Source organism: Anneissia japonica, unplaced genomic scaffold (genome assembly GCF_011630105.1).
Source record: "Anneissia japonica isolate Jap-2015-1 unplaced genomic scaffold, ASM1163010v1 scaffold1511_len2985839_cov193, whole genome shotgun sequence".
Taxonomy (NCBI): Eukaryota; Metazoa; Echinodermata; class Crinoidea; order Comatulida; family Comatulidae; genus Anneissia; species Anneissia japonica.
In genome coordinates, this window is record NW_022685291.1 from 1,989,680 (window position 1) to 2,010,125 (window position 20,446).

A 20,446-nucleotide genomic window follows, 5' to 3' on the forward strand; every position below is an offset into this window, starting at 1 on the left:
GTATTCCGGCGGGTCATCGCCGTAGTTTGTTAAGTGACTCATTGTAGAATAGATAGATGACGAATCACCAACTTCGATGATAAACTGAGCTTCGTCGTATGATGGCGGTATACTATCATTTTCTTCAATTTCTTGCAGAAAGACGCAGTTAACATGCACTTCTCGAACTAGAGAAAAGTTAAATGGAATTTGATAAGTATACAATTAATGTTATTATTAAGATTGACAGTAGATGACGGTTCTAGACTGTCACGATTAACTATTTACCTGTGTTTTGCCGTGCTCGCCTCTCCCTGTTTCGCTCTTCTATGTATGATAAACATTTGTCGAGCGCCCTTAACAAGTACAACAATACGATCCATTATTTACGGTGTTAAGCATCATGGAAACCAAATTTCATGTTCGTTATTTTGTGGTCATGACAATATAGTTTATCTTAAAAAAAGACTCCATTTAAGATTTTTGTTTACGAATTTAATAGGAACAAAACATTTTACAATAAAATAGTATGACTAACAAATCTCTGATAAATATTATGTAAGATCAAAACCGTCAAGGCAATGATGAAGGCATGTTTCGAGGTAGGTATTTGAGACCAGCAAGCCCTTCTCTGAAGACAGGGATTTTCCACTTGTTCGACGTTCAGGGGTAGTATTTTATCCTTCTTATACTATTTTTAGACCAATCGAATGAAAAATATCTGTGAGTGTAATCAACATGCCAAAGTGAAGACCTAAGTTGCTATTGTAACTAGTGTATTATTCAATTAGTTTAAAAATATAATCTTCTGCGCCAGATTTTAAGCAGTCTGGAAGATATATTTCTTTATAGACTTTCTATATACTTTTTAAAAGTTTTACTATATACATGATCTGTACTCGTAACATTTGTCAAACGGCCGTTACAGCGTCCCAAGAGAGTTCACCACAGCTAAAACTGTTTTCAATGACCCTGTCGTATTCCGGCGGGTCATCGCCGTAGTTTGTTAAGTGACTCATTGTAGAATAGATAGATGACGAATCACCAACTTCGATAATAAACTGAGCTTCGTCGTATGATGGCGGTATACTATCATTTTCTTCAATTTCTTGCAGAAAGACGCAGTTAACATGCACTTCTCGAACTAGAGAAAAGTTAAATGGAATTTGATAAGTATACAATTAATGTTATTATTAAGATTGACAGTAGATGACGGTTCTAGACTGTCACGATTAACTATTTACCTGTGTTTTGCCGTGCTCGCCTCTCCCTGTTTCGCTCTTCTATGTATGATAAACATTTGTCGAGCGCCCTTAACAAGTACAACAATACGATCCAAAATATAATCAAGATGAGCAGGTCTATTAAGTCACTTGACATAACCACCAGCTTTCGATCTCACATGACTGCTTTTCTACAACTTCTATTTTACATAAAATTATGAAAAAAAAAATAAAAGTTAATCAAAAGATTCTACTTATGTTGAACTTTATGCAACACAAATGACATTATTATTCAGATAATTTGAATACCCTCAAATTTTTTTAATGCTATTTCTATAGTTCACGCAGCGATAAAGTAAAGAAAACATTAACAATATTAACGAAATAACTCGTATGTTACAGTGAAACGTCTCCGATGACCGCTCATGCAAAAGTTTCCAAACTAATATTTTATCTTTAACACGTTCTAGAAAACCTATAAAATATGTTTATACGATGAATGGCTGTATCCTTGACAGAACCCAAACTGTTAAGGATCTTGGGGTTGAAATAGCATCTAACCTGTGTTGGGATGATCATATTCAAAAAATTGTTAAAAAATGTAACATGAAAATGGGTATGATAAAGCGTTCGGTAGGATTTAATGCACCAAAAAATGTTGCATTAACATTATTCAAAGCATTCGTCAGGAGTGATATTGAATATTGTACTTCTCTTTGGAATGGGACTTCTAAATGCAATTTGCTTAAGATTGAAAGACTTCAACGTTGGGGAACCAAATTTATTCTTAACTATCCCGATACTGACTATAAACAAAGGCTCAGTGAGCTTAAACTGTTACCCCTGTCTTACAGAAGAGCAATTATTGATCTTAGGTTATTTCACAAGTGTATACATGGTTACTGTGACATACCCATTGAGCATTTTGTCACCTTTAATTCTCCTACCGAAGATTGTCGAATAACTAGATCTGCCTCTGACCAGCATGTTCTCGTGCCTGTTAAGTGTAACACTGAATCCCATTAACGATCTTTTTTTCAGAGAATTATCCCCATATGGAATCAGCTACCATACTATATTAGGTCTACAACATATATTCCATTTTTCAAGAGGCACGTCCGTAATTTCTATAACAACAAATCTATCAACAATTTTGATCCCACTGACACTTGCACGTGGGTCTCTTGTTGCCGCTGTGCGCTGTGCAGAAATTGCTGAGTGTGTGTCATGCCATTTGTGTGGGAATGGATTTCCCCCTGAATATTTGAAACGTTGAAGTCTTCTGTGCAATCATTTAATGTATTTTTAAATAATTTCTGAATTACAATGTATGCAATATCTTTGTCATTTAATTTTTTAATTATGGAGTAATTTTGTTTTGAAATTTTTAAATTGTATTCATCCTGTTTAACTTTTTTGTGCAATATTTTGATGTTCTGGTTTAAATTTATTTTAATTCGATTTTTGTCAATTTTTTTGTTATTACTCTTCTGAGTATCTTTTTTTTTTCCTATTCTTTTATTAGCCTTTGTAAATAAACATTTAAATTAACAAATAATTAATAAATTTTAATGTACATTATACAATTCTATCTCTTTGTAAATAAATTAAAAATTAATGATAATTAATAATTTAAGTTATATTTTGTATTGTATGTTTAAATTTGTATATTTACTATTTTACTATTTCAATGTTCTGTATTTTCGCCTGTTCTCTTGTATATTCTGTGTGGTTCTGTAATCTGTTCAAGGGGGGGTGTAGATAGAGGTGCTTGACACCTGTTCATCCCCTCCTTTTCGCTGCTCTTTGTCTTGTTTTTGAATTGTTCTTGTATTTTTGCAGTGATGAAGTGTAATAAATAAAAATAAAATAATACCTATTGCTTTGACAGTGTTGAACGATTTTTTGCGCTACATTATTCTCATTGGCTTATCTGAAGGGGTCAGGGGGTCCTGACCCCAATTGGAAAAAAAAATTAAAATTTTTTTTAAAACACCTCAAAAGTCGGGAAAGCTCATTGCCAGCAATTAAGGAATCATTTTTTTTTTTCGTTTTTTTTAAACATTTTCCCCCCGTAAACTTGAAGCCGCCGTCTCTATTTAATTATAATATTAAAGGAAGCGTCAACGACTAGCCTATGTTATAGTACTAAACGGCAATGAATACTATGATATAAGATGGGCGTGGATTTCCGATCTCTTACATTCTCTATTCCACCTTTTCCGGAAATGGTGAACGTTTTATTACATACCATAATTTTTTTTTTTTTTTGAGAAATGTGTTGCCATCAAGAATCCAGTCCTGGCTCCCTAATTACCGTTCGGTCGGAATCCTTCAGCCATTTTTTTTATTGGATATTAGTTTCCTATACTAAAAGTATTGTATATTGGGTATTTATAAGAAAAATCACATTAAGTTAAATTCCTTTAACCAGACGAATATTCGAACACTTAGTGTTATATCGTCAGAATTCATGTATGGCTCTTAGACTTGAAAAACTCTCCAACAAGACCAAAAAGAGAATTAGTGCCTTACAAATGCAGAATCGCCGTTATCGTATGCTAAAAAAAAAATACATAGACGGACGATTTTAGTAGAATCCCGAAATGAATGAACGGATTATATAACCACCAGAACAGTCCTATTTGTAAACAGTAGGAAGCATTGATAGATAAAGAAAATAATGACGATTTATTGTACGGTATCCAAACTCTAAAATATAAAGGTGCATAAGAAGAGAAATTTCGTTTACATAGACCTTAATTACTTTACACTTACCTTTGTGTAATTACCGATAAAAGCGTTGCGTTATTATTTTTTGGTTCTGACAAAAATTCCGTGTTGGGTTTGTAATAATATTATACGGATATGCATGCAAGTATTCAATTATTTTGACATGGAAGTAAATGAACAAATCGGACCCAAGGTCCAAAGCTCAATTAATTTATCTTAAAATTACCTCAGCAAACAAGCAAATCTCTCAGGTCACAATCCAGTTATTAGTTACGATATTATCTTTTGTAGACCTAACTCTATATTTTTTATGCTGTCCCAATATTATGGAATGTCATAACATTTACGTCAGTTTTTCTCCTAGCTTTTCTGTTAAGGAGATGTTAAAAGCTTACTTTATCTTCATCACCCATTATAAGTGATTGACACACATGTAAATATTTGTGTTCAATTATTTATTTCTTATTTTATTCTTACATTCATATTACATCTTTGTCATATGGATTGAAATAAATAATCTTGAATTTGTGCATTTTGAGTAATACCACTGAACATTGTATTTTGAAAGAGGATATTGACACTAAAGGTATTTGTTAAATTTTAAAATAAATAAAGGCATTGAGTTATGAAATACTCAGTGATATCATGAAAGAGTAAATATATGAGATCCTAACCGACACCTCGCCATGGATGACTAAGCACAATCGTAGTGGAACTGTTGGTGCAGGGGTAACGGTTTGATTTTTCCAACCTAGGTTAGGGTTTCTACCACTCACCTCGCTTATGTGTTGTATTTTTTTTAACAATGATTTTTTTCTCTCTTCATCGGAGTAAATGAATTCCTTGATGGGATTACCTACTTCCAAGCAGGTGCTTGCTGCTTCTGCGCAGATACGGCAAGAACATTTCTGCATTTGGACACAATGACCGGAGAAAAAGTGCTTTAACTTAGCTAAAAGCAAAGGCGTTATATAAACTATTATCTTCAAACAATATTCAAGGGTCATTCAAAGGCGTGTACATTTTTGCTTCGTCACTCAAATAATAATAATAATAATAATAATGATACAGTTGAACATGTTCAGGTCTTATCTTTCCAGACATAGTAAAATATTAAACTGATCAATTTAGTCTCAGGCGAACCCCCTTTTTTTTTTACCCTCCTACTGTTGCTTTGCTCTTCAGCATGTAATTTAATATCCAAGTTCCAAAGTTGTTAGGAAAACTTTTATAATTGTATCCAAAAAGTATGTTGAAAACATTCTTTTAGCAACCGAATGAGCTTGAAAACGACAAACAAATTTTCACATATTTTCTAATGTAAATTATTCTTCATAAATTATGTTATTTCTTTATTTCTACCTAAACGGTAACCAGGCTACACAGTGCCCTCTAGCAATGGTACTGCTTATTTAACATAGAAAACTAAAAAAAATTAAGTTGGCTCTCCGCACATTTTATGCCCATCCCTGCTATAGGCATATGTGTAACCTCTTGCTACATTTGTAACTGATTGTTATTCTACGCTGGATTGAATATAAAGACTAAAATCTCAGTTTCATTCGAATGTCTGGTGGTGTTGGAGGTTGTGTCCTAAACATGGTGTAACAGGTGATTACTGATTACTTTATATTAAATGTTATATAATTTACTTACAAGTCCCTCCAAAATCAGCAGACCTTCAGGATGAGCTGGGACGGTCACCCCGTATAAATAAGATTTTAAATAATAAATCGCATTTATTGGTAGTAGGACTAATCTTGAGGATTTACACTCTTGTGTACCTGATGTTGTTAACGAATAATAAATCAAGCAAGCTTAGAGCACATAAGTACGATTAGCGACAAATATTAATACATTTAAAAAGATTAGGCGTACCTGTACTGCAGAAATCTCAAGTCATGTCTTTCTTATCACGTCATCGACGTCATCACGACATCATCTGTATTATGGTTCTGAACGTTGGACTTTCCTATTAACTACCTTCAACTCGTCTATAATGCGAGTATCATTGACACCCCCGAGTCTGTTATAAAAGATGTTGAGAGTATTATTCATGAATTTCTTTGGGATACAAAATTTGAGAAAATAAAGAGGCTAATTTTAATCAATGATTATGAACATGGTGGTTTAAAAGCCCCAGACTTTAGAGCTCAAGTCAAATCATTACACATTGCTTGGCTTATACGTTTGTTTAATGAGGATAATTCCAAATGGAAGTGTTTGCCTCTTATGTATAACAAAATTGGCCCAAAATACGTAATTAAGAACTTATCCCATTTGAATTTTAAATGGCATGCCCTTAGAGGTATACCAACCATATATATTTCAATCGTAACTGCTTTGGCTCAGCTCAATGAAGGTATTGCCCAGCACCCGGCATGTTATGATGAGGTCATCGAGCAGCAACTATGGGGAAATAAAATGATTACATATAATGGCTTCTCATTACTGTACAGAAACTGGATTAGATCCGGTATTAACAGAATAAAAGATGTTGTAAACATCAATAGGTTATGTAACAAAGAGCTGCTTACAGTGTTGAAAGGAAAAGCTACAGTAATTGGGTCTCTGAATTTTATTTTTTACTCAAGGCAATTCCACAAGAATGGAAAGATATTATTCACAGGAAACATGTTGAAAACATGAAATATTAAACCCATTCAAAACTGGTGCAATATGAGTAGTAAAAAAAATATCTATGTTTTATCAGAAAAAAATGTCTAGAACCTTTAAGGTGTCAAACAAAATAGGGATCAATACCTTAGTACTCCGGTTTACTAGTTTTTAACATGGGAAAGGAAAGTTAAACATTTCAAGGAAAACAAACTTAAACTAAACTTTAAATTGTTACATAATTTAGTGCCCACTAAAAAGAGGCTTTATACGTGGAAGTTAAATGAGTCAGATAAGATTGAAAATGTAAAGTCGTTGAAGATGAAGAACATTTATTATTTAGTTGTACTGAAGCAAGCATGCTGTGGGATTATATAAATAGTGTAACCGTCAACAGATTTGGTATTGAAGCTACTTTTAGGAACATTGTTTTAGGTACGGGAAACAATGTTGATTATCTGTTTTTGGTCGGTTTATACAGTATTTATAAAGCTAAAGTTTTAAAAAATCTTAACAAATGGAACCATAGGTCACTCTTTACCCTTTTTTAACACCGAAAAATATGAGAAAATGGTTTTAATTTTTTTTCAAAAAATCAAATTATTATATTTGTACATAAAAAGAAAGGTTTTTTATACCAGAACTCAATTTGTATATCATGTAAAATGTTGATGTTAATAAGCGATACATGCTGTTAAAATGTGCTACTAAAATGACGAATAAAAGTGGGATGAACCCACAAAAGAATAAAAAAAACTACCTTCAACTTTTTAGTTAATAACATTTATCAAAGCGGTATTGCATAATATTCTCTGCGTCAAATTCTTCTATCTAGTTGAATTCTGTTCTTCTTCCAGTGTTATTCTCACCGTGTCCACGTAACTAACGTTGTGAATGTGTCTCAGCCAAAGCTGAACACAATAATTACCGCCATCGTTATACGCCATAAGCGCCAACTTGCATCGTTGATCGAAAAGATAAACTTTCATTTAAGTATTTCATAGATTGTGGTTCAGTACCGCACTCGCACATCACATTCTGGTGTCCTGGTACCTCAATTTCTGGACTCGGTGTGGTGTTTGGTAAAAAGTCAGTGAGTTATATTATACATCAAGTCCTTTATTGCGACTTTTATTGTACATTGTAAACAGTATTTATAACTTCAAATTTTATTACGTGCAATGTATGACTTTGAATATCTGTTCACTAGCCTCTTCAAAGGTCGAAGAAGTGACACCGACTTATTTAGGTAGTATAATACATACTCCAAGTATCGAAATGCACGCCATCGTGCATCGATACTTGGAGTATATATTATATTATCTGAGATTAATCAGTGGACCTTTCGGCTTATTTAGAGTTCTAAAACATTGGACCTCATTCTGTTTTGCGATTACGTTTATTAGGTTTATCTTTCCCTGTACAAATATCGTTATAAAATATTATAGTGTCGTATAAATATATCCATAAAATATTATATCTAAATTCAGGCGCGGATCACGAGTTCATTCTGACTATCACATAGCTGGAATCCCGGACCGGATTTAGAGCTACGTACCATAGAGAAAATAGGAACTATGGTAAGTTACCGTAATTCATACTTACCATCTTACAATGATGACAAGTAGAGGGTGGGGTAAGCGAAGAGAGTGTAATTTGTGGTTGTTCTGTCAAATGGAAAACAAACCAACATTTGGTTTGAAATTTGACAAAATATGCTATAGCAAACAATTATCATCTCACTCGAAATTTCAGGCTATGAAAAAAGAAGTAATATTGTTTAATTAAAAGCAAAATCTGTCTGCTTCATCAACGAATTGTGTTAATTTAAGCACCTGCTTGACTTAAGCAAACACAACTAATGTCACTTTTGTTAGGAGAATGAAATATCATGCATAATTTAAAGGCTGAGCGAAGCAGTATATTTTAATTTTTAAAATATCAACAATTTGAGATTTACTTTCCATGCAGTAAAGAAAATTACTATTGGTTTAATAACTTTAAATAATGAACGTTTTCCGTTTATTATCAGCATATCAATATAACAGAATCTGTCTGCTTCATCAACGAATTGTGTTCATTTAAACATCTGCTTGACTTAAGCAAACACAACTAATGTGACTTTGCTTAGGAGAATGAAATATCACGCATAATTTCAAGGCTGAGCGAAGCAGTATATTTTAATTTTTTTTAAATCAACAATTTGAGATTGACTTTGCATGCAGTAAAGAAAATTACTATTGGTTTAATAACTTTAAATAATAAATGTTTTCCGTTTAGTATCAGCATAATTTTCAATATAACAATATAATTATTGTTCAATTAAATAAGCCATTACCATATTATGTATATATATATATGTATATTTATATATATGTGTGTCTATATATATATATATTATATATATATATATATATATATATAATTGCAGCTTAAAATTAGAACGAGCAGTTTGAGTTACAGAAACACAATCAATATTACTATCTTCAATCAATCAATCAATCAATCAATCAAATTAATCAAAGCTTTATTTATTCACAAATAATATACATTGAAATATACATTTAAAACTCGTTCACCAAAAAGGAATGACGGTGTTCTTCAACGAGATCATGACATGAAGACTGTATAAGATAAATATACATTAAAAATAGATTATAACGAAATATATACAACTATAAGAGTTTTTAAATAAAACAACGAAAATTTGAAAAACTTAAACCACCACTTTCTTACAGCTTACCAAAAACTCTTTGGTTTTTTTGGACAGTAAATTTCATTATCAGACCAATTAAAATTTTAGCCAGATGCCCTACAAATTAGTCTAAAGTTGTTGTCTGATGTAAGATATTGCCATTCTAAAAAAAAAATATGTAAAAAAAAACTTTTTCCACCCGCCCCTATTTTTCATTTTTAAAAGAAAGGCAAACAAACAATTCATTTTTTGGCCTAATGTAGACCTACGGTGCCCACAGGTAAAAAGCACAACGAGCGGTTCAACCTTCTGACATAATATCTCAAAGACTGAATTGCAAACGCTATGCAAACCGCTCCCACGTCATTACCGTCACCATCTTCTTATCATATCGACGTCATCATCATCATCATCATCTTTACGGTTCTACCATTTAATTCAATGTTTAGAAAGTATCATTCAACTATAAATCTGCATGATTTTTTCGTAAGATGGTGGCTGATCGTTTGTAAGTTCGTTTAATGTAACCGATATCGATACAGAGTTAACGCATTCATCGTATGAAGGAGGGGAGTCCGTTGGCGGTCTTGTTGTTGGTGTAGTCTTACTATCATCAAGACGCATATCAAGAACCACTGATGAAATACTTCTGACTTGCTCTCCTAGAGAAAAACAAACCAAATAAATGAAAATGAATATAAAAACGAAAGAATGAAGACGATATTTATTTTTATGAAATAAGGTGCTTATCCATGATTTGACGTCATCGGATTCAAGTACTTTAAACCAAAAATTGATCATAATATACCCATGAACACAATAGTAGATATTGCTTTCAGGACAATAAGACAACTGAAGCCAGCCATTCAATGCAAGATCATTTTCGAATAGCCGAGCTGTTAAGGCGAAGCCACCGCAACCTACAGCCATAATGGGCCGCTGGTTCAAACGGCACGGCTCGCCTATGGTTCTGGTGGTGGAACAACTTATGGAATGGAATCTAATCCGTAGGCCCAGTGTATATTTCGAGAAGAGTAGGGGGTTACCCGACGTTCTGGTCAATTACGATCGACAATTACGGTCAATCGAAAGTACGCATCTTGGCAGCTGATTGGATATGCCTTGGGGAGAAGTTATAAAATGAGTTGTTCCTTGCCTGTGAGCATTTCAGCCCAGGGGTGGCGGCAGCAGGGGGCCGGGGGCCAGGGCTCCCTCGGGGAGAAAAAGCACAATTCTTCGGGGAGAAAAAAAATTAAATGTAATTTCTACATATTAGTAGACTCTAAAATCGATTAAATAAGCCTTTGTAATCCCTAAATTGTCAAAATTTTCGGGGCTTCGGCCCATGGACCACTTTGTACACCTTTTAATAGAAGTTCGACCACGCCCACTTTGCTTTCGTCGGGGAAATCTGACCCCCCCCCCCCCCCCCCCCGTAGGGCAAATCCTGGCGCCACCCCTGTCCTAGTTAAAGCTGCAAGTCTCATGTTATCTCTTACCTTTACCTTTCCTGTCCTATGGGCCTACATTTATTTTGATTTGATTCAAAAGATGTAATTTGTGATTTTGTTATATTTTTATAGAGTAACAAGAATAATGATAAAAATTATAGAATTCAATAATAATATGGATAGCACCTGCAGACAATTGTTATAAACAACTATATAAATAGTTATATATACAGTATTTGTCTCAAGAGAGCACCTACCTGCGTTTGTGTGTTCTACTTGATCATTCTGTAAGCCTTCCCCACACGTATTATTGGTACGGCATACAAGTACCTTGATAACAATGCAGATGATGTAAATGATTGGGATCACAAAGAGGAGGAGTGACATTATAGGTCTAATATGCATATATCCTCACTTTATTCTAGTCGGATGGTCACGGTGTTTCATAGAAACAAAGCAATTGTTAAACGTCCGATAATAGAGGTATTACTATTACTAGGCCGCCATGACACCTGTAATACGAGTGTTTAATTCTAAATTAGCAAAGCTCACTCGAAAATAATCTCGACGACGATCAATTAGAGCGAAGTTATCCGTAAGACACCAACTTTTTATCTGATGGAATAAATAAATCGCATGAGGTAGAGATAAGAATGATTATGCGGGTGCTCTCCCGGAACATCCCCATAGGTGATTTGTGTCATCAAATGACATGATAATAGCTTTATTGCATGTGTTTCATTTGTACAGTGATAAACTTCAAATGAGTAGTGACAATTACATTACTGGCGGTATACTTATCTATAAGTGAATTGTAGATTATTATCTCTAAACAGATCCGTGAAAGGCATTGAATATAGTAGCACATATAGATAAAACTATAACTCAAAATCTAGATTGTTCCACGACTGAGGGAGTCTTTACATGGTAAACTTTATTAATGTGTTTGCATACTTTTATATGAAGTTGTATTAATTACTTCCGTCAAGGAGGTTATGTATATTCACTGTCTGTTTGGCTTTCTGTCTGTTTGCCTGTTAGCAAAATTAATGGATAAATAAATCATCATAAAGCTTAGTGGAATGGTACATTATTATCGAAAAAAGACACCATTTAATTTTTGGAATAAAAGATCAAAGGACAAGATCAAGTTCAATAATGGAATCGCCCCTCCTATTCAGGCAAGAAAATAATGTACCTGAATACGACGGGCGATTCTATTATTTTCTTGAGCGTATTCTGCAGTTGAATCATACACGACGTTCTTATTGTTAGTATTCATGCACAGGGCGGAGTTAATGCACTCTGGAATGACTGCTCTAGTTTTTAATGGGGTCACAATGAGATTGCCTTTGAATTGAGCGGGCCATCCAGTAAAGAAAGCTGAATTAATAATTCTGTAGCACGACCCATAAAGTAAAACTAGTAAAATCAAAGTTAAGACTAAATATTATGAATATTTTCTTCTTTAGCAGGCAAATTATAATTATATTTATATGTATGGGAATTTAAAGTGCGAAAACCAGCACGTTTCATGACTGGCGCGTAATCCTGGCTATTAACTCACTTTCAGATTTTTTTTTTTTTTTTTTTTTTTTTTTTGCCCGGAGGGGAGGGGTCGGACCCCTGACCCCTCCAGATCCGCCAATGATAATCAAATTTTCAGGTCTATTTACTTTTTTTTCTTTCTTTAAGCACACACATGTGTCAATGATTGTCAATATGGAATATACATCACTGTCCTAAGTTTGTTTTGATTTGGAGGCCGAACGGTTCAGAAAAGGTAAGATAAATTGAAATGTTATTGATTTTGATAATTGAAAAAAATCTTGAAAAATTAAAGGCGTGGAATAATTATTAGAGGGCGCTATATCAAAACAGAAAAACAAGATGGCTCAGTCGCTTTCTGACGAGGAATTTAATCGTATGCAAGTAAGCGACTCTTGTTTAATCAATGTCAATAAAAACATCATACAATATTAAATTTGATAGATGTTTTATCTGTTTATTGTCTGTTAGTAAATTTGTTTGCCTGTGTTATGGGTAGGCCGGAGTCTACACTACACAGGCATAGCCTAGCCAACCTACCATTCCCAGGCTAGTCTAGGGTAGGAGGTAGGCTTAGGCTCCCTAGAGTAGGGTAGGGTAGGCCGCCGGATGCCGCCCTATAAACCCAGCCTAGAGTACTCAGTTCAGACTAGGCTTAGGTTATGCCTTGAGGTAAACAAGCCTACAGATACCTATGTCATTTTTTATGGTACGTCCCTTACGCCTGCATGTATACCACCAACTGTCGACGACAATCTCGTCAGAATGTAGCTCCACCAGACATTCACATGGAATAATGGATGGTTGTTGGTATTGCCTTGTTGGTCAGATGATTGTGTCTTACTATTGGCCCGGCCTTGATAATCTTTTGACTTGCATAGACCCCTTCCCTAGCTTAGGCATCTGTTATGTTAGGCACTGCCATTGGCTAAACTATTATTATAACTAACTAGCCTGGGCCTGACCTAACAAACCTCTGTGGGATATCCAAACCTTGGACTAGCTTATACCATCGTAAAAGTATGAAGAAGTAAAACAAAATGCCCAGTCTAGCCAACTAAGCCTTTCATTCCCAGACTATAATAAGGCCTGCGATGGAAAACATCCTCAGCCCAAAAATTAGGCCTAGAAGTCCATCTGCGGATTTCAGAAAATAAGAAATGATTTCCACACATATTTTGCCGAAAATTAGGCTTTGTTCTATTACAGTATTAGATCCTAATATACTGAAAACCACTGCATTATTCAGTAGTTAGACTCCGCGCACCTATTTTCCTTATTTTCACAAATTTAAGCTAGTTTTGAAATATCGCCCGTGTAATTAAAAATCTACAGTATGGTTCCTTTCAATTATCAATTTAAAGCCAAATCCTAGTATGATAGTTGTAGAGGTGTAGTAATATAGAAAGAAGTATTACCTTGTTTTTGATTAATAATGTTAACTTATTTTTCTTTCAAGGCTCAGCTTTTGGAGTTGAGGACCACCAATTATCAACAAAGTGATCAAATTAGAAAGTATGAAAATGGTGAGGTTTTTAATATATCTTTTAATATTATATAGTAGTAGTAGATGGAGCTATGTAATGCCGGCAACTCACTGCATCATACGACGGTCGTACAACCTTCGCACAACGAATCCAATTCCGCTCTGTGTGAGCGCTAGACAATGCGATGCTTTCTGCTGATTTTCAATGGCAGTCTGAATGGATTGTCATTAAAAACAATCCGTTGCGCATGTGTCGTCGCGTTTCATTTTTCATAAAAGTGCTAGTAGCACTTAGTAGATTACAGGAATTGTGTATTACGCAAGCTTTCGCCAATATCAGGTGGAGTGAGTTGGGTGGTGTAATTTTTTACATTGTACTTCAGCCTAGCAAATTAGTAGTCAGCCTCTCATAACATACTCTAGACTAGCCAGCTAGTAGTAGGCCTTGTCTAATGTACTGGTTAGCAAGGCTTTCTTTATACCTTGTTTAGGGTATACACCACCAGGAAAAAATCGAAATTTCAGAAAAGAATAAAAGTTTTTCTTTATTTTTAGTACACCTGCTGCTGCCTTGACATCTCCAAAATCAGATATTTACTTCTTCCTAATTATATAAATTGAAATAATTTAACCATCCCATTACTACACTGTTTACATTCAACAATAAATTTTTATTTTTATTTTTTCCTCCATTAAGATGTTTTTGGCAAAACTTTTTGCTAAATAAGAAAACAGAATTTTTTTTTTTTTTTCCGCCCTCCTCTGGTGATCTTTAAAAAAATTTGCGAAACAAGGTATTAAGAAAGTCTCCTCTTGTGTATTGACTGACGCACCTGATGAAGCCAGCGTAGACTGCAGGTGAAAGATTGTGTAATAAACAATTTAAGTTAGTCGATGAAGTGTTTTAATTTTAATATATTTTTTATTTGGACTCAAACAATGAATTATAGGTTATTATGTTCATTTTTATCCATATTAAGTGAGTGATGAAATACAATATTTCTTTTGGTTGAAATTAACATGTTTGGTGATGACATCATTAATGTCAAAGTATTGAATCCCAACACGATGGCGTGCATTTCAATACTTGGAGTATGTATTATACTTTCTTAACATGTTTGATTTTACAGAATTGTCAACTCTTCAAAGCAGATCTTCTTCCCTAGAAAAAGACCTTCAGAAGGCTAACAAGGTATTAATGGTGATATTTAGGTAGATGGTGATCTTACACTATTGGTAAATGTTATGCTAAATTTGAGAGGGGGGTGGGGTGATGCTGAGGGAGATGGTGATCTTATGGCAGAGAAGTAGTTATGATGGGCAGAGGCAGGCAGGGCTACCCAGCCTTCAAGTTTTCCAAGCAGTCTAAAGCTAATTTCATAGCCCTCCACACACCCTTATTAATCCTCTTTTCCATCCTTAAAATCCACTCTTATTACTTAGAGTTTACCAATGTTATCATATACCCACCTTAAAAATGTCTGTCACTCACCCTTCAATTTCTTCTGCTACACTGTACAACTCTGTATGGAAATAAACAATTTACTTCATTTATAGTTTAAGAGTATTGAAAAGTAAAGGTTTTTTCATTTTTTTTATTGATAATAAATTTAACTTCATACAATTTATTTTTAATTTATATTATTTTGTAGATCATCTCCAAAAGCAAGAAAGCAAAGGTAAGTTTACGCTTATTTAAAAAAAATTAGCATGTGATACGGCAGGCCTGGAAAAATAGTGTTTATGCCTCCGACTTTGAAAATTGTCTTGATATTTTAATGACCTTTAACCTTCAAAATTTTACACTACTATATATAACCCAACAATTAATTTTTTTGAATGTTTTCCCTCAAAATGCCTCCGGGACATCCATGATGCATCTGACCGCCAGTTGTGCGGTCGCACACTTTTTCCAGCCCTGTGAAAAACACATTGCACCAAGCATCAAAGGACAAATATAGCTTCAAATTTAGAAGTTTCAGTATTAGTCGAATAATGAAAAACAGAAAACTTTAGCTCTGTCCATATGAGCTGTATGCCCATATATAGTCATGGTGTATCTATATATGGTCATGATGTGGTGTCATCACCAAATTTGGGCATGACCCATGTTTTTGCCAATTAAAATTTTATAGTCTGCAAAGGGCTTTATATTAGTGCACTCAGCTCTAGAAGGAATTTTTAAGATGCTGTGAAAGCCAAAGCCATGTTAAGGCAGACAATCACTGTACCAGGCGGTCGTCGGTCGATGCGGTTCTATGGAGAACGCAACGTCTCGACGTGCACACAAGGGATCGTTTTTATTTACAATCCTTTTATACTGCAACCGACAATCAGCAGATGATGATGTATCATCTGGTGCTCATAGGAAGTGGAATTAGGATTTGCCATGCAACCGTCGTACCACACAGTATATCCCCAGTTATCCCCAACTATTATACTTCAAAAAAAAGCAGAGGATCATCTCCTGTATTGTCAGCAGTTTCTGTGACCCCATGTGCTTTGTGGAAAGGAATAAAATGTGGATGGAACTCAGTTTTATATTTATGATTTTTAGGAGGTGGAAGTATTAATCATTGAGAATGAGAGCCTACAGAGGAAGTTGCAGAGTCAGGAAGAGGACTTTCGTCTTCAGAATTCTACCCTAATGCAAGAACTATCTAAGGTACAGTTTGCCAGATTTCTTAAACTTAAAGTACAAAAATAATTCCAAAAAAAATTCCTCTTTAATTAATTTATTTTTGTTTGCACATTTATTAATAATTACAACATTTTTTAGCAGTAAAGTTTTTATATTTGTTAAGAATTAATACAAAGTTGCTGCTGTGTAAGTACAGCTTCCACACATCTCAGTCCCCAGAAAAACAAAAAAAAACTATGCCCATATATAGTTATGATGTGCCCATATATGGTCATGATGTGATGTCTTCACGACCATAAAATTTGATCGTCTATACAGGGTTTACGCTATTTTTATTTGAAATGATGATTTTTTTTTAGAATTTTTTTTTGGGAATGATAATTTTTTTTATATTATAAGTAGTTAATTGTTGTTCATTATATATACCAGCTATGTACAAGTAATGAAGAATTAGAGAATGAGGTTAAAGGGCTGCGACAGGGTAAGCCAACATCCCAGACCGGTACCACAGAGTCATCTGAACTTGCTGATGAGGTGCGACGGCTCCAGGCCCATAATGTTGCATTACAGAAAAATTTAACAGGTAAATAATGAAGAAAAGCGCATTATGTAAATGAATAGAAAAAAATCTCACAGGATATAGATTGCAAAGAAATTTGTCATGTAAATCTGCTGAAAAATCACTTACGCTATTGAGCTGAGGAAGCTCTAGTAGGAAAATCAGCAGGAAATTTATATAGGCAATGAAAGCTCACATCAAATGAGCAGAAAAAGTTCTCATGAAAATAAACAATAAATCTCATGAGCAAACTAGTGGTTTCCATTCTGGTTATTGAAATTGTGGTCAGGAGTTCAAAACACCTGTTGACCATTCTCGGCTTAAATACCCCAGCCTGCATTGTTTATGGGCTGTGAAGTCCATCATGCTATATTTGAGCCCTAGTTAATAAGCAGAAAAATTTCATATGTCATAAGTAAAAATCAATCTCGCATGGTTTAATGGGAGAAAAAAAACTTGTTTTGTTAATAACTAGAAGTGATCTCATAGGCAGATGAGCATGAAATTCTCACAGGCATATGAATAGGAAAAACTTAAAGGGTAAATGAGCAGAAAAATCTCATTTATTAAAATGAGTAAATGTTTCATATTAAAATGAGAAGAAAATTGTTATGTATATGAGCAAAAAAAATCTCATAAGCAGATGAGCATGAAATTCTCACAGGCATATGAATACAAAAAGCTTCAGGGTAAATGAGCAGAAAAATCTCATTTATTAAAATGAGCAAAATGTTTCATATTAAAATGAGAAGAAAATGTTCATGTAGATGAGCAAAAAGCATCTCAGGCAAATTAGCAAAAAAATTCTCATAAGCAAATTAGCAAGAAATGCTCACATGCTGAATGAGCATGAGATTTTCACTGGCGAATCTGCTGAAATTGTCAATGTGTGAATGAGCAGAAAACTCAAAATCACGAGGTATTATAAGAGCCTAAGTACATTTTAAATTCTATAATCTATAACATTTATTCGGGGAAAACTTCATAATTAAGATGTCATCATTTTAGGTAGACACCCCATATTTCTATATCTTCTATTGATTTTCTGATTTTTTATTTTTCCGACACGTAAGGTACTGTTGAAAAATATGAGGAAGAAATTTCAGTCCTGAAGCAAAATACAATGTAAGTGAGATTGTTTTTTTATTATTTATAAATCAGTATTTTTTGTAAAAATTAAATAGATTTAAAATAGGATTATTTAATTTAATATCTTCTAATTTCTCTTCAGATCTTTAAGTCTAGCAAACCAAGAGCTGGAGAAGAAGTATTCATTGCTATTAGGGGACCGACCAACTCCGACAGGCTCATCAGGGGATGGGTATGTTATTAATTTAATGATAATACAGTAGAACCCCTCTTTTTAAGGGGACACCTTCGAGACTAAAAAAATTGTCCCCTTAATAGTGATATCCCTATTCAGGGGACACTACCAAAAACATAAAATTGTCCCCCTAATAGGGGTTTTTGGCATGTTTTCATATAACGATGACATACATTCTTTATATTTTTATTTTTATTGACATAAGAATCAGTTGCAGTGGAATAACTAATTTACTAATAATTTGCAATGCATACAATTCATTTATAATATGAAATCAGCAGAAATGGAAATAAAACAACAATAGTTTTTTATGTTCCCAATATTGTTTCATTATGCAATGTTAATTTTTTTTTAATATTGAGCTTTCTATTAAATGATCAAATAACTTCATATGGTTTCAAATAGTATAATGTGATTAATATGTGTGTAATGTGTATGTGGAAATGTCCTGAAAAGGTAAACTGGTATGTGAAATGTCCTGAAAAGGTAAATTTCCTGAAAAGGTAAACTGGTTTACTTACAAATAAACAAGAATCATGTTACATTAGAGCTTAGTACAAGGATGTAGCATGAATAGAGTAATATGTTTTGATATGGCTTAGAATCCTATATGAAGTACACAAAAAAAAACAAAGAAAAAGGAATCCTCATTGTTAAGAGTCAAAATTGGCAAGATTGGTTTATGAGGTAACACATGCAGTAGGCTTTACTGATATTCACACTGAATTAAGGGGAGAGAATTCTGGTTTATTGTTCAAAAAGTGTCAAAATGTAAATTTGAATGAATTTTTCTTATTTTTAGAGTGCTGTAGATGTTGTAATATACCCCCTTATTAAAGGTTATTTGACTATTTGGCACACTCAGAAAATGTCCCTATCCCCTTAATAGGAGTGTCCCCTTAATAGGGGTTAGCTGTAGTGTTAAAAGATTCCTAGTTTCACAGAAAAGTGTCCCCTTAGTAAGGGTGTCCCCTGAATAGGGATATCCAAAAGGAGGGGATCTACTGTATCAAATTTTCCTTGGCAAGAAACCTGTATGACCATATATAGTCATGATGTGCCTATATATGGTCATGATGTGATGTCATCATGACCATATTTAGGCCTTTCACATTTTTTGTCAAATAAAATTTGATAGTCTGGATAGAAAGTTTAGGAGTTTTTACATTGAATGTTATTTATTATTTTTCTTTAGTGAACAGAGCACATCACTGGATAGTATAAAAAAGGATATCTCACCACTGGAAGCAGGTATGATAAAAGAACAGTGATCTACTCTCATTAACACTCTGACCGCCAGGGGTTTGAAAGAATAGTATCAGCCACCGCACAGACTTTTTAGCAAATTTTAACACATTGAGAGTGTGTATGTGATCAAATTGAGATGTATTGAATACTACAAGAACTAAAAACATTTTTGCTTTACAATGGTACCGAACACTTTTATTCTAATCACAATCTGTGACCTGTAACAGTAAAATGAAAATGACTCACTTTTGGAGATTAACACAATTTCGCACAACGAAGCTGAGATAATCGCGATTTCATGAAAGTAAATCAATACCACTCTACGCTAATGTAAACAAACAAATAGTGAAATACTTATGGTCCAGACTGAATATAGTGTTCAAATTGTTATTACATTTCGGTAATTACCTCATCTATCAGATTCCATAAAAACCTGAAACACAGAGATATCCATGTATGGCGGTCAAGCGTTGTGTTGCCAAACACGGAGATCTCTGTTTTTGGCGGGCAGAGTGTCAAGTTATGGATGTTTATTATTTATGTAAATCTATCCACTAATTTTTATGTGTTAATTATGCCCACATATTTGCATAATGAGGTTATGTCAACCCTATATATGGGTATGATGATATCATACAATTTAAGTTTAGGGTAGCCATTAATGTTTCCAGCTTTGCTGTTACATTATATGATCAACCCCCACCACTTGTCCACTATGTTCATTTATATATATATATATATATATTTATTGAGGCGTCGTCTCTAAAGTTTAGTTTTGGCCTTCTTGGTCACTTGTTTAGGCTGTTTATTCTAATCCCACCTAGCCTAGCCTATTGTTTCTAATCATGCTTGCATGAAATTCTCTCTTTATACTATCTGGCTTTTTCAACCCTCACTCACTCGCCACTGAGGAAGGACTAGTGTTGTCCGAAAGCTCTGGTTC

General features: G+C 34.0%; 3 protein-coding genes across 4 annotated transcripts in view; 1 reads left to right on the forward strand and 2 right to left on the reverse strand.

Moving 5' to 3' along the window:
• Positions 1-452: 452 nt before the first annotated feature.
• LOC117110595 lies at positions 453-4,212 on the reverse strand. Its single transcript, XM_033253352.1, has 3 exons — positions 3,981-4,212; positions 1,224-1,402; positions 453-1,123 (listed from the first exon to the last, which is right to left on the reverse strand). The coding sequence occupies exons 2-3, from the start codon at positions 1,357-1,359 to the stop codon at positions 891-893; spliced, it is 369 nt and encodes a 122-aa protein (XP_033109243.1). The 5' UTR covers positions 1,360-1,402; positions 3,981-4,212; the 3' UTR covers positions 453-890.
• A 4,878-nt stretch (positions 4,213-9,090) lies between these two features.
• LOC117110616 lies at positions 9,091-13,104 on the reverse strand. Its single transcript, XM_033253382.1, has 3 exons — positions 12,938-13,104; positions 10,955-11,312; positions 9,091-9,908 (listed from the first exon to the last, which is right to left on the reverse strand). The coding sequence occupies exons 2-3, from the start codon at positions 11,100-11,102 to the stop codon at positions 9,706-9,708; spliced, it is 351 nt and encodes a 116-aa protein (XP_033109273.1). The 5' UTR covers positions 11,103-11,312; positions 12,938-13,104; the 3' UTR covers positions 9,091-9,705.
• Positions 12,566-20,446, forward strand: part of LOC117110603 (GRIP1-associated protein 1-like) — a 29,240-nt gene continuing 21,359 nt past the window's right edge. For both annotated transcript variants that reach the window (XM_033253365.1, XM_033253369.1), the window contains exons 1-9: positions 12,566-12,629; positions 13,705-13,771; positions 14,862-14,923; positions 15,384-15,410; positions 16,289-16,396; positions 16,802-16,955; positions 18,005-18,056; positions 18,163-18,252; positions 19,451-19,506. In XM_033253365.1, the coding sequence (XP_033109256.1) occupies positions 12,588-12,629; positions 13,705-13,771; positions 14,862-14,923; positions 15,384-15,410; positions 16,289-16,396; positions 16,802-16,955; positions 18,005-18,056; positions 18,163-18,252; positions 19,451-19,506 (658 nt within the window). In that variant the 5' untranslated portion in view covers positions 12,566-12,587. The remainder of the gene's footprint in view (positions 12,630-13,704; positions 13,772-14,861; positions 14,924-15,383; positions 15,411-16,288; positions 16,397-16,801; positions 16,956-18,004; positions 18,057-18,162; positions 18,253-19,450; positions 19,507-20,446) is intronic.